We start from the raw sequence: 13365 nt of genomic DNA, 5'->3' as shown, positions 1-13365 counted from the left end.
AGACATAGTTTGATGTTATATATATATATATATATATATATATATATATATATATTCTCATTGCAATGATCTCTCTTGTTCCAAATATATATTATTCTTTGAAAATTCTCTCATCAGTTTTTATGTAAGTTGACAAATCTAGTGTCTAGAAATGAGACTAGCAGAAAAACTATCTTGGGGGGATCTAGCGGCTCCTAGAGCCAAGCAATGCTAATATGAGGCCTTTGTGTCCCATTCTGGCTGGTCATTCTTCTAGGTGACCTCCAACGGTAGGAGCTCCCTGCTGGCTTTATTTGGGAACTGTCTTAGATAAGGCTGTCCTAAGTAAGGGCATCTTGTTATTTTGGGGACTGCAGGTACTTCTTTCTTTTCTGGCAGGTTTTCTCTGTTTAAGGACACAGAGTGTCCAGACCTGGGAAAGCCTTACATAGCACTCTGTGCCTTGACTGATAATTCTTCAGCATGCCCAATGTAAAATTATGATACTTTCTCTTTCTTTGGAGCTGAGGATGGAACCCAGAGCCTTGCACTTGCCAAGCAAGCACTCTACCACTGAGCTAAATCCCAACCCTAAAATTGTGATACTTTTATTTTAGTCCCATTGTGGTTCTTTACCTGTAAATTTATAGGTTCATATACCTGTAAATGATTAGTTATGGTGTACAGGTGAAGCCTCCCCTGGGCACTCCATCCCTGTCCATTCTGTTATGTATCTTTAATGGCACATGACAACAAGGAGAGCACGAGTTGCTCTTGGGACCAAGCAAACTCCCAACCCTTTTCAAACACTGAGCTGAAACGGAGTCTCAGGGTTAGACTATGGTTTTTCTTCTACTCCCTTTTTCTAGCTTAAACTACTCAGTGGTCAAGGATTTTTCTCATAGCTGCTGGGATTAGTGACTAACATGAAACATCTAAAGGATTCAGTAGGACACAGAAAGGCTAAATTTTGCTCTTTGGCTATATTAATATTGAAGAAAAGATGCAAACTGTGTTATTTCTTGAAGAGTACAAAGTCAAGTTCCCATGTAAGAGACAGGTCCTGTCTTAAAGAAGAAGAGCAGCTTACTTCAGGGGTAACTATCAAGAGACAGAACCACATCTTATTCTGCCTCTAATTTTTAGTCAATTATTCTATATTGTTTGGTTTTTGAGATAGGGTCCTCTGTAGTCCCAGCTGACCTGGAACTCACTTATATTGACCAGGCTGACCTTGCTTTCACAGAGATCCTCCTGTCTCTGCTTCTTGAGTCACCGTATCTGGCATTTTTAAAAAGGGCAAGGTGTCTTTATATCGCCCTGGCTAACCTGGAACTATGTAGACCAGGTTAGCCTAAAACTGATAGCACTTTGCCTGCCTCTGCCTCCTATATATACTACTATGTCTGGCATTTGTCAGCCATTCTCTATCAGTTCAGGTTTTTTACCACTGATCCTACTTTTTGGGGTTGTCATTTCTGAGCAAGGGCTTCATGCTTTGTGAAGCCTGTGCTCTGCTTCTCTCTTGATCACCTGCTACTTAAGCTTAACTCTTCCCAGTCAGGACCAAAGAGTTAGATAACCCACTATCACCAAGATATACAGATAAGAAACATGACAAAAGCAGCAGAAAATGCAATTATTATGTTCAGCTCTCTCAGATCTCGCTCTTTAATGCCCAAATAAAAGAAAGCTTTTCATTTTATGAAAACTATGGACTTTACTTCTATCTATGTGATTGTGTAGCTTGTGTGTGTATTGTGAATCTGAGATTTTTCTACCATGGATGTATAAGAGCTAAATTTTTAATTGGCTTAGAGATAAATGGGTATTCATAAATAGAATACCCCTAAGCTTGCTAAAAATATGTTAATCCAAATGCTTTTTCATCCATATGACTTAAATAAATCTTTGACAAGTAAGCTGATTTAAAATTTGTTGGTAAGAAAAAATGAATTTTTCAGAGTGGTCAGCATATGTTTTCATCTGGGTTTACTGCTTGGTATAGGTTTGGTACAACAGCCTTAAACTATAAATATATCTGTGTATTTCTTTGATAGTAAAGGTTAATGCACATTTTTGGTTTAAATAAAGCTAACATAGCTTCAGTTGTCAGCATTAAGTATAATAGAGACCTGAATTTTTCTCTGTTACATGTTAAAGATCATAGAAGTACAACTGTGATCCAAGAACACAAGCACACATAAATATGCAAGCATGTTCACTGCTTTGGGTCACCAAAGCACAGAAACTTCTTAGGGTTTTTCTTTGACAGAGAAATAGCTTAAGATAACCCTTGTGCTAGACTGATACCTCAGCTTTCATAAGCATTTTGGATCTAATAGCTAAAAATAAATAAATTAGGTAAGAGTAAGTAAATGCTTAGTAATGAACTTCACATGTAATTTAAAAAATCAGGGCTTCAAATTATGTTACATGAAATTAATAGACATTCATACAATGTCTGAATCACTTCTAATTTAAAATATGAATGCATCAATTTCCCCATGAGGAAAAGTGTTTCTGTATACTCTAAAATATGTGTTGGACCAATGAGATAGCTCATTGGGTTAAAGGCCCTTGCTACCAAGCCAGGTGACCTGAATTTGATCCCTGGGACCTACATGGCAGAAGGAGAGAACTGACTCCTATAAGTTGTCTTCTGACTTCTACACAGGTACCATTGTATGGGTACCATTGTGTGTATATATATGCACACAAATGTAAACGAAAACTTTCGTAAATTATGGGTACATAGTAGATGGTTAAAAAGTTTATTTCCTAGGGGGCTGGAGAGATGGCTCAGTGGTTAAGAGCACTGACTGCTCTTGCAGAGGACCCGGGTTCGACTCCCAGCACCCACATGGGTTCGACTCCCAGCACCCACATGGCGGCTACGACCTGTCCTTAACTCCAGTTCCAGGGGAATCCAAAGCCCTCTTCTGACCTCCGCGGCATTGCACGGCACGGGTACACTCACATACATTCAGACAATACACTCATACACATAAAAAAATAAAAATAATAAATAAAATATTTTTAAAAAAGTTTATTTCCTGGTTTTCAGTTCTAAAACCTCCCAAAACAGCGCCATCATCTGGGGACAAAACGTACAAATACTTGGAGCCTATAGGGGACATTTTCATTCAAACCATCACATTCCACCCCCTAGCCCCCATAGGTTCATGACCATACAAAATGCAAAATGCATTTAGTCCAACTTTAAGAAGTCTCCATAGTCATTATCAGTCTCAATACTGTTTAAAAGTCCATGGCCCAAAGTCTCTTCTGAGACTCAGGTAAATAAAAAGAAACTGAGCTCTTAGTCTGGAAAGGCTGAACAACTTTCAGTGCTCTAACCTGGGCTCAGTCTATCCCAGTGCCACACTTTTCTCTGACTCTTTGGGTTTTTGTTGTTGTTGTTTGTTTTGAGACAGGATCTCACTATTGTAGCTCTGGTTGGCCTCTAACTCAGAGACAGTTGCCTCTGCCAGAGGATTGAAGGCCATGTGCCATCACACTTAACTCCTCTTCTGATTCTTTATGAATAATTTAAAACATGTTTTCCTCTTCTTGACCACTCAATAATTGTTAATTCAAAATCTTCCCATCCTTCCTCCCTCTCTCTAAAACAATAAAATACAAGTTGCTGTAAAAAAAATGCTAGTTATATATAATTCTATATGCAGAGGATACAAGAGGAAAGTAACTTTTTATATGAGAAAGAATTTTGTGGCAAAACTAAGGGCTTAAAGCAGACCACTGGTTTGTGAATGAGAAATCATTTTTTTAAAGATATTTTATTTGTTATTTTTATTTCATGTGTAGGAGTATATTGCCTGCATGTATGTGAGTACACCCATGTCAGGCAATGCTGCAGAGATCAGAAGAGGGCTTTGGATTCCCCTGGAACTGGAGTTAAAGATGGTTCATAGCTGCCATGTGGGTGCTGGGAATAGAGCCTGGGTCCTCTGCAAGAGCAGTCAGTGCTTTTAACTGCTGAGCGATCTCTCCAGCCTTGAGCAGTTAATGCTCTTAACCGCTGAGTCATCTCTCCAGCCCCTGTGAATGAGAAATCTTATAAAAGAAATTTGTATCAAATTGGCTGCCATTAAAAACTGTTGATAGATTTCTCTAAAATACAGCATTGATACACTAAAATAAAATCAGAATCTAAGGAAAAGCCAGGTGGATCTCTGCGAGATTGAAGCCAGCCTGGTCCATGGCAAGTTCCAGGTCAGCTGGGGCTACAGGGAGCTCTTGTCTCCAAAAAAAAAAAAAAAAAAAGAAAAACCAGAATCTAACCCACAATGTTAAAAAAAACAAAACAAAACAAAAAAAACCCAAACAGTTTTTCTTGAAATATTGGTTTGCTTAATATGATTTTTTTCAAGAGGTTTTAATATTTAATTCTGAATTGTTTCTTTAAGATTTCAACCATTTGCCTACCTGCAGCTTTCCTTGTCCTGAAGTTTCTATTTAAGTTCTTTTTAAAAATTTTTTTAATTTATTCTTTTAATTTTATGTATATGTGTGTATTGCCTGCATGTAGGTAAGTGCACCTGTGTCGTGCAATGCCTGCGGAGGTCAGAAGAGGCGGTCAGATCCCCTGGAACTGGAGTTACAGATACTTGTTAGCTGTCATGTGGGTGCTGGGATTCGAATTCGGGTCTTCTGCAAGAACAGCCAGTGTTCTTAATCGCTGAGCCATCTCTCCAGCCCCATAAAATATTTTTCATCTAAAACTAACCTTGAGATTTCCATCAGCCCCTGAGAACATCAAAAGATGCATCTCTTATAAGGATACGAAATGACCCAGGCTTCCTTGTTGTATTGGGCTATGTGAGGGGTTTTGTTAAGTTATATTTGCATACATATTATTGGTAAAAATATTCTAGATTATATGAAATCTGTAGAAGTTTGATGATGCTAGTGTGGTGCTGTCACTCATCACTGTTATCTTAAAATGCTGTGCGCAGTGAGATAATGAGATTTTCTTGTTAGTCACTGGATTCTCATTAGTTTGCCCACAATGCTTCTGTCTTTTGGCACTCGGTTCTGATTCTTCTCCAAAAGCATTTATGGCCAGGTTCATGTTATGTATTCTTGAATACAGAGTTTTAAAAACCCTAAAACCAATGGGCTAAGTAGAAATGCCCAGAACTCTACTGAAAGGATGAATGTGGATATGTGGAACTGCCAATGAAGATCAAACAGAACCAGCCAGGAAACTGAGTGAACTGGTACAACTGATGGCATTTTATGTCTTTTATTTGAGACATTGTTGGCTTTTAGATGTTCTAGATTTAGGAAAGCTTTCTTAAGCCATCTACAATTTATAGCAATTTGGTGAAACATACTTCTATAAACAATGGTGGAAACATTTCCTTTTTTCCTTAATTGAGTACTTCAAAATTTAAAAATGATCTGTAGGTATTTCTATTTCTTTTGGTCCTGTGATTATTTGCATAACATCAGTAAAATCTGTTCTCATAGTGGTTGCCTTTAATAGGAAGGTCATACTTTAAATTGTGCACAGGATCCTGGCCTTGAGGGCCCTGTCCATCTGGTGAACAAATTAAAGTAGCAGGCCTAGGGACAAGGAGATCAGGGCCCACAGTGAAGTCTAGATTTTGCCTCAGTTTGACTTTCTTGTTTTAAGGTTCTTGAGTCTGAGATTACAATGTGAGAAGTCACTTTTACCATTCTATTTGTATAAGTCAAATAAAATGAAATAAAATGTACTTTAAAAGTTTTTGAAGAAAATTATCAGTATGACTGTAAAAAATTACCAGTAAAGACAAATGAAATACATGTTACCAGACTTTAGCTGTCTACCACCTTCTAATTTTCCTGTCTACCTGTAGACTGAATATATCCTGAATTCTTCTGCTTTTCTCTGATGTCTAGCTCCTGCTGCTCAGTTAAGGTCAGGAACTGCTCTTTCCTAAATTTCTATAAGCTAGAGTTGGTCAACTTGATGCAAATTTCACACATAGAAGGTGGGCTGGAGAGATGGCTCAGAGGTTAAGAACACTGGTTGTTCTTGCAGAAGACAAATCCCAGCACCCACATGGCAGCTCCAGTTCCAGGGGATCTGACAACTTCTTCTGTCCTTGGCTGGCATTGCACGAGTGCACTTACTTACATACGGGCATAACACTCAGACACGTAAAATAAAAATATTAAAAAAAGAAAGTCCTTCAGGTTGTCTGATAGTGCAGAGGCAGAAATGGTATAAGAGGGTGAAAAACTATAGTCAAAACAAGATTATATTGTAAGTCTCCGATCCTTTGGTTTTTCCTTGTTTGTGTGAAGGATGATGATGTTTTAACATACACAGTCGATAGCTAGTTTGGCTATTTGAGAGAATTTGGCTCAAGAAAACTTTTAGTTTATTCTCTGAGTAGTATCTTCGATGATATCTCCCAATACAACTTTTTGCCTACAGTTGTACTAGTGGTACCATTGAAAGGAACCTTTAAATGGCACCTTCTTTAGGCATGGGATGATAAATGGTAAATTTGCTCTAGACTAGCTACTGGTTGAATGAGGAAAAGTCTGTGTTATTGCCAAGACTATGTGCTGCTTCTGGGTTTCTCCTTTGGGGAATTGAGACCCAGCTGCACATAATGAGAGAGAGGCTGAATACCACAGAAAGTCCTACCGGTCCCTTTGTTGTCGTTTGACTTGTTTAGTTGATTACCTTTAAGCCTAGGTTTGTGGCTTGATAACTGGGGTTATTATGTTTGTTAATAATATTTTGTATTGCTTCTTTTAAAATCATACCTGCTGTCTGTCAAGTATGTATAGAAGTTCAGCTCCTAATAAAATAAGAGTTGACCCAGTATCTTGAGATTATTGCCAGCACCTGATGAGATAGAGCTTAGTGTTAGAATACAGGGGAACTAGTCTTGAGAGTTTTTCCTTCTAGTTTCCTCATTGGTTAAATGTGATTGATGTCTAGCTGTTCATCTCTTCCCCAATCAACCACTCACCCACCCACCTACCCAACTAGGACAGGCCCATCTCAGCACCAAGGGACAGTAATGCCTGGTTGTATGTTAGTTGATCAGCAATAGTTTTGAAGAATGATCTTGGTCAAAGGGAGAAATGCAAAAGTTATGATCCTAGGCTTAAATAATTCTTGTCAGATTCAGAAAGAATTGGATTCAAGAGGCAATGAAGGAGGAAAGAGGCTCACACTTGCTTCTCTGAGAGTCTTTTTCTTTTCTATTTTTGAAGCTTTAGGACAATTGTATTAGAATTTAAGAAAAATCCTCTGGGCAGGCAAGCTGTAAATCGCAGCAGCTGTCTTGAAAAGGGGAATTAAGGGGACAAAGGAAAAAAAAGCCATAAAGTCATGCCAGTTCACAGCCAGCATGGAGGTCAGACATGTGGCAGAGTAGCAGCCACATGGCAGGGAGGTGTTTGTTTGTTTTGTTTTGTTTTTGGTCTTTTTGAAACAGAGTCTTTCTATAGCCCCAGCTAGCCTGGAACTCACTATGTAGATCAGGCCAGCCTTCAACTCACAGAGAACTGCCTGCCTCTGCCTCCCAAGTGCTGGGACTACAGGTGTGTGCCACCAAGCCCAGCATGGCAGGGAGTTTTAAAGAAAGAGCAAGAGAGCCCAAAACAAAGTGTTGGGGGAAAGCATGCTTAGAAAAGAGGTAGAAAGAAGAAAAGGAGCGGTTATACTTTTCTGAAAACTTCAGAAAAGCGGGCAGACTATCAGAAAGCTACATGTCTGTGGTCTGGTCAGTAAGCACTGCCTAGATAAATACTTTCTTAAGAACTTTCAAAAGTCTCCAAAGGTATTTCTTCTGCCCTGCACACAACCCATGATTTTCACTGTATGCACAAATTTCTGTAACAAAGTTTTTAAATATTCCCTTAGATTGAAACAATTTAGACAAGACACTCTGAACAGAACAGCTACTTAGAACAGTCACCTCTACCTGTGAACTGTTGCCAGCTTCTGTATCTGATTCCTAAGACCAAGGAACTTTGTATGTAAGCAGCTTAAATGAGTTTTTATGTTTTGTCTTTGAAATCCGCTCCTTGCATCAACATCCTTGAATACACTCATAGTTTGTCAAGACATGTGAATTCCCATTGCAATGATTCACAACTAAATATCAATATTCTTTGGTGAATCTCTCTCCATTTGTTATTTAGTTTGACATGTGTGCAGTCCATATCTCCATGCTAAAAATCCTTAGAAAGCTTCAGGACAGCTGGTCATGATGTTTGGTTGGATTCTGACATGTTGAGGAGAACTCAGAGAGTCTAGTGTCCACCTTCTGGAATTTCTGGACTCTTGGACTTACGGTTTTCATGTACAAGACACTGTTCAGTTCTAAACTGGCCACAAGAAAGATTGTGATGATCCTGAGCTCTAATGGGATCTCTATAATTCAGGTTTTATACTCTGTTTCTAGAGGGGAGCTATGACACATACATGTGCAATCACTGGGTAGGTCCTCTAATCAGAGATCGGTCCCATATATTTCGACACCGACCAGGCTCCCCACAGGCTGGAAATCTGAGCAGAGCCTCAAGTAGACTCTTCCCTCCACAGAATCATAGCCTGAGACAGGCCTCTGATTAGAAGGCAGCAGAAAGGCCAGGCTGCTGAGATACTTAATCCATCTGAACCCTTGATGGTCTGATGCCCTCAGTGCCAAAAACATGGACACTTATGGCCGGGGGAGTCAGTTTCCTACACTTGCTTACCTTTGATCTAGCTTAAGAGTTTTTCCTATGTTCTAAATCTACTTGTGGTCATATTCTACCTGTACTCATAGTCTAACTATTCTCATGGTCTTCCTGTACTTATGCTTTACCTGTGTTCATGGTATATCTGTGCTCATGGTGCACCTGTGCTCATGGTGGACCTGAGCTCATGGTATACCTGTGATAATGGTCTTCCTGTGCTCATGGTATACCTGTGCTCAGGTTCTTCCAGTGCTTATGATCTAAATGTGCTCAACATCTATCTATGTTCAGGTCTACTTGTGCTTATTAGCAGTTTAGTTTAACCACTTTAGCTATCTGAAAAAGTAGACATAATCTCCCTAATAAAAACGGGAGATGAGGTTCAAGTGTGCCCAAGTATAAGTACCCCCCTACACCCAAAACTTTGTATCAGTCCTGTTTTGTTGTGAGGGTCTCCCACATTGTAGAACAATAAATATGTCCACAAAGGTCCCCCATGCTGCTCACTCTCTACAAGGAGGGTACCAAGTGGGTCAGGGAGATCAGGTGCTGACAGCCTCAGTTTCTTCTCTGAAAATGAGTATATGAACCCACAAGCCTACCCTTAGCAACATATAGAGTGTCATGATATACCTGGTGGAAAAAAACCTGAATTTTGTTGATTTTGACACTGTTGATTTTCCTCTAGTCTGGTTTCAATAAGACCCAGCACAGCCTGGTTTTCAGAGCCTCGGAGCCATTATTGTCCATCATGGATGTGTCCCCTGAGTCACCAAAGTGATCAGAGAGACTAGAGAGGGGCTGTAGAACATGGGTAGGCCTGAAGGTAGTATTGAGGACAGCCCTGAAACCTGAACTACCCTCAGAGAAACACCATCACTCTGGTGTATATGGGGACAGTAGCAAGGGAAGGACCTGTTCCAGGCTCAGGGAAGTGTGGGGATGAGGAACTGCTTTGGGAATTGATTGCAGGCAGGTGGGAGGGAAGAAGGAGAGGGGAGAGTAGGAATGAATGAAGAAAGAAAGGAAGGGAAGGAGGGGAGAGTGAGGGAAGGAGGAGAGAAGGAGGTACATCACAGGCACTGGAATATTAGCGTTCTCTCCTAGCCACTCTCATACACCAAATTTCTTGTTTTGTTGCTATTCCATGTTATGGATACCCCATTTGACTCATGGATGACCCATTTTTTGAAAAGGAAGCAAAGTAAAGACCAAGCTAATCCTACAGATTACTCTATTCAGGTTGCTGGGTAACTGCCTGTTTATACCAGATAAATGTAAGAGGATTGCAACCCCCACCCCCAACTCCTGCTCAGCCTTCTTTCCTGGTCAGAAGTGAGTTCAGTGGCTGCCTCTGGGGATTCTGACCAGGTAGGAATCCCCTCTGGGATTCCTCCACTGGATGTGGGTGACCCATGCAGTAGGAGCTGAAGCTGTCTGGGTCCCTTGGGGAAGAAAGAAGGTGAGAAACAGGAGTGGAACAGGCAGAAAGAAAGAGGTTCCCCTGACCCTTCTGTGGAGCACCCTAATTCTTTGAACATGTCTTTGGACCTCTCCCAGAGCCCTTCCAAGATGCTGTCACTCCCATATGTAGTGGGTACCTACCTTAGCATGTCCAGATCCATGCTGCCTTCCACTCAGAGGAGCTCTGTTTGGTTATGCCTACCTCAGACCAAAAGCTTCCATGAAGGCTCTGCCAATGAGTCTACTTCCATTCTGGCCCCTGAATCTCTTGTAATTTCGTTCCTACCCCACCATAGATCCTAGATTCCTTGCTGTCCCATACCAGTGTAGTTCCCCTTGTGGGTAAAAATGCTGTACCATGGTTGGATGCTTGGGGTTACCTTTCTCTACACTAGCTCTGGCCTGATCCCTTCAGAGTCCACCCTGGACCATTTCAGTCACCCAGGGCAGGCTCCTCATTCTTACTGATCACTGTGCAGCCCTATACGGCTTAGGTCCTCAAAGTCCTCATCATGCAGCATGGAGGCCCGACCTTGGGACCCGGATACAGAAGCTTTGGTAAGGCTAGAGGCAGAGTCTGTCCATCCTCCACAAGAACGTCCCTTAAAGACCATTTCTATGACAATCAGGTGCGTGAATACTCTACATGGGAGAGGGGATGAAGGAAGCCTGTAGAGATCTCCTGGAGCTCCTTTTTACTGCAGGCATAAAAGGCCAGATCCTAGAAGGAACAGGCAGGAGACTGGGCTTTGTAATCAGGTGGGACAGGGAGATGGGAGCTGCAAGAGCTTCAGCCCTGGAGAGGAGGCCCCTTTGAACTTTTTGCTGGGGTGGTGCGGCATACCTCTGCACCCTGGCTGGAGCACACCCACCTCTGCCACATCTTGCACGTTCACCATCTTCTTGGTCTGAGCCACGTGGCCCACGACCCCAATGTCTAGCGGGAAGACGATCTCAGAATCAGGGGTCACCAGGCAGTCTTCCAGGATACTATCTGGCTGCACACTGAAAAGCCGTGTGGCAAGCTCGGCTATGCCGTTGCGCTGGCGATACATGAAGAGGCTGCAGCGGTCAGCGTGCAGGATGGTGCAGAGGCGCCGTAGGATGTTGAAGACCACACGTTCCATGTTGACATTCTCCTGCGTGTCCTGCACCAGCTCAAACAGTGCTGTACTCTCCTCCACCTGGCATAGCTCACGAAGGCTGCCACAGTCCACCAGCAGATCATCTTCACAGGCTCCTGCCACATTTTCAGGGCTCAGCTTCTTTTCAAAGTACTGGTGAGCAAAAGTGGGGTTCCCATCCAGGAAGCTGCGCACTTGCTCCTCACTGAGGCTCATGATGTCCCTGCTGCTGTGTCCAAGGCTGCTGCCACTCCCGGGTGTACATGGACTGTGCAAACACTGTTGTCAGCAAAGTCTTTCTTAGTGACGATTAGGGAACCCAGCAGAGACCGCTGACACACCACAGAGGTGGCCTGTCCTCCCTCTCCTCAGAAGCCAGGTGTCCTGCCTCCTCTAGGAAAAGTGGATCTTTGGAACTGGAGCTTGAGGTAAAGCTGGGGGCCTCCTACCTATTGTAGGGGTCACAGGCAGCTAAAGGAAGGCATATGGCTTCTGGTGGAACAGGTCCTGAGACTTAATCTCAAACTAGGTAATCTTATAAATACTGTGATCCTTTCTGTTTGGGGAATAGCGAAAGGATTTGAGTTGGTTCAACAGGAAGTTCCTGGCCTTCCTGGGCTCAAGTAATGGGCATTGACTCTGCCCTCGAGATGCAGTTGACTTCTGAGGCAGGGAGAACAAGGCAGGGCCTAATCTTGGAGGAAGGACAGATACAGGGGTTCTAGGCAGACGGTCCATAACATCCTTAGTTGGAAGTTGTTCCTCATTTCTTTCCTTGGTCTTAACCTGCTATGGAGGACACCAGCTTTGGAGTAACATCACTCTGCAATCACATGGCTGTCAATAGTAAGAGGGCTCAAGCTAAGCAGTTGCCTGGTACAAGTTCAGGACTTTCCTTTTTGATGTCGCGAGCCAACAGGCCCCTGGAATTCACCTGTTCTCCCTAGGGACTTGTTTCACATCTGTGCTACCTCCTCCCCAGCCTTGGAGTTCAGATGATCTGACCCAGTGCAGCTGCACAGGGTGCTGGTTGAGCTATGTGGGTGGAAGTGTTTTTGACTTCCTTCAATACAGAAACACTACTCCTTACTTTTCAGGCATATCTATTTGTGTTGCTAGACTTTTTATTGATCCACAGCTGCAATGTGAGCACCATTTTACAGGCTCACAAACCTGTGTCTCAAGTGGGGATCAGTGTGTCCAGATGGCTCAAGCCCTCTGGTGTCACACAGGTATTGAGCGCTGTGGCAGTCATGATATGGTGACAAGAAAGGCTGGTTCAGAATGAGAGGACTCAGTGCTGGTACCCAGCTGCCCTGATGCAGGCTGGCCCTGTGCACTAAACACAGAGGAGACTGCAGAGGCTGTATGTACATTATATGGATGTGCATGTAATGCCAGTGCATGAGAACATGCATTCCCATGTGAGTGCTCATGGGTAGAGGGAAGGCTGAGAGTATAGGAACTATATCTATTGTGTGAGCTGCTCTACAGCACTCAATCTGGCCTCAGAGATGAGAGGGAACATATTAATTGGAAGGATTTCTGGGCCCCTGTTCTAGTTTGCTTTCTGTTGCTGTGATAAAACACTAACCAAAAGCAGCTTAGGAGAGGAAGGGGTTTATTTGACTTACAGGTTACAGTTCATCATCAAGGGAAGTAAAGGCAGGAGTTGAAGCAGAAACCATGGAGGAATGCTGCTTACTGGCTTGTTCTCTCTGGCTTGCTCACCTACAGTTTGTATACAGCTCAGCCCCACCTGTCTAAGAATGACACAGCCCATAGTGGGCTGGGCCCTCCTACATCAATTAGCAATTAAGAGAATGTCTCCAGGGGCCTGGAGAGATGGCTCATTGATTAACAGCACTGGCTGCTGTTGCAGAGGACTGGGTTTGGTTATCAACACCTACATGGTGACCAACACCTTCTGGACTTTAGTTCCAGGGGATCCAATGCCCTTTTCTGACCTCTACGGGTATTGCATACGTGTATTACATAAACAGGCAAGCAAAACATACACAGAGCAGGTAGTACGAGCCTTTAATCCCAGCACTCAGCAGGCGAGGCAGGTGGGAGATTG

The 13365-nt window shown here is 42.6% G+C and overlaps 1 protein-coding gene across 1 annotated transcript in view; it reads right to left on the bottom strand.

The window, feature by feature from the left end:
* The window catches only part of Pde6b (phosphodiesterase 6B), a 39999-nt gene extending 28437 nt beyond the window's left edge, over positions 1-11562 (bottom strand). The window contains exon 1 of the mRNA XM_008822774.1: positions 11034-11562. Within this exon, the coding sequence (XP_008820996.1) occupies positions 11034-11501 (468 nt within the window). The 5' untranslated portion in view covers positions 11502-11562. The remainder of the gene's footprint in view (positions 1-11033) is intronic.
* Positions 11563-13365: the final 1803 nt, after the last annotated feature.

Source organism: Nannospalax galili, unplaced genomic scaffold (genome assembly GCF_000622305.1).
Source record: "Nannospalax galili isolate Female #2095 unplaced genomic scaffold, S.galili_v1.0 scaffold1630, whole genome shotgun sequence".
NCBI lineage: Eukaryota > Metazoa > Chordata > Mammalia > Rodentia > Spalacidae > Nannospalax > Nannospalax galili.
The sequence above is the reverse complement of the archived record's forward strand: the minus strand, read 5'-3'. Positions and strand labels throughout refer to the sequence as shown.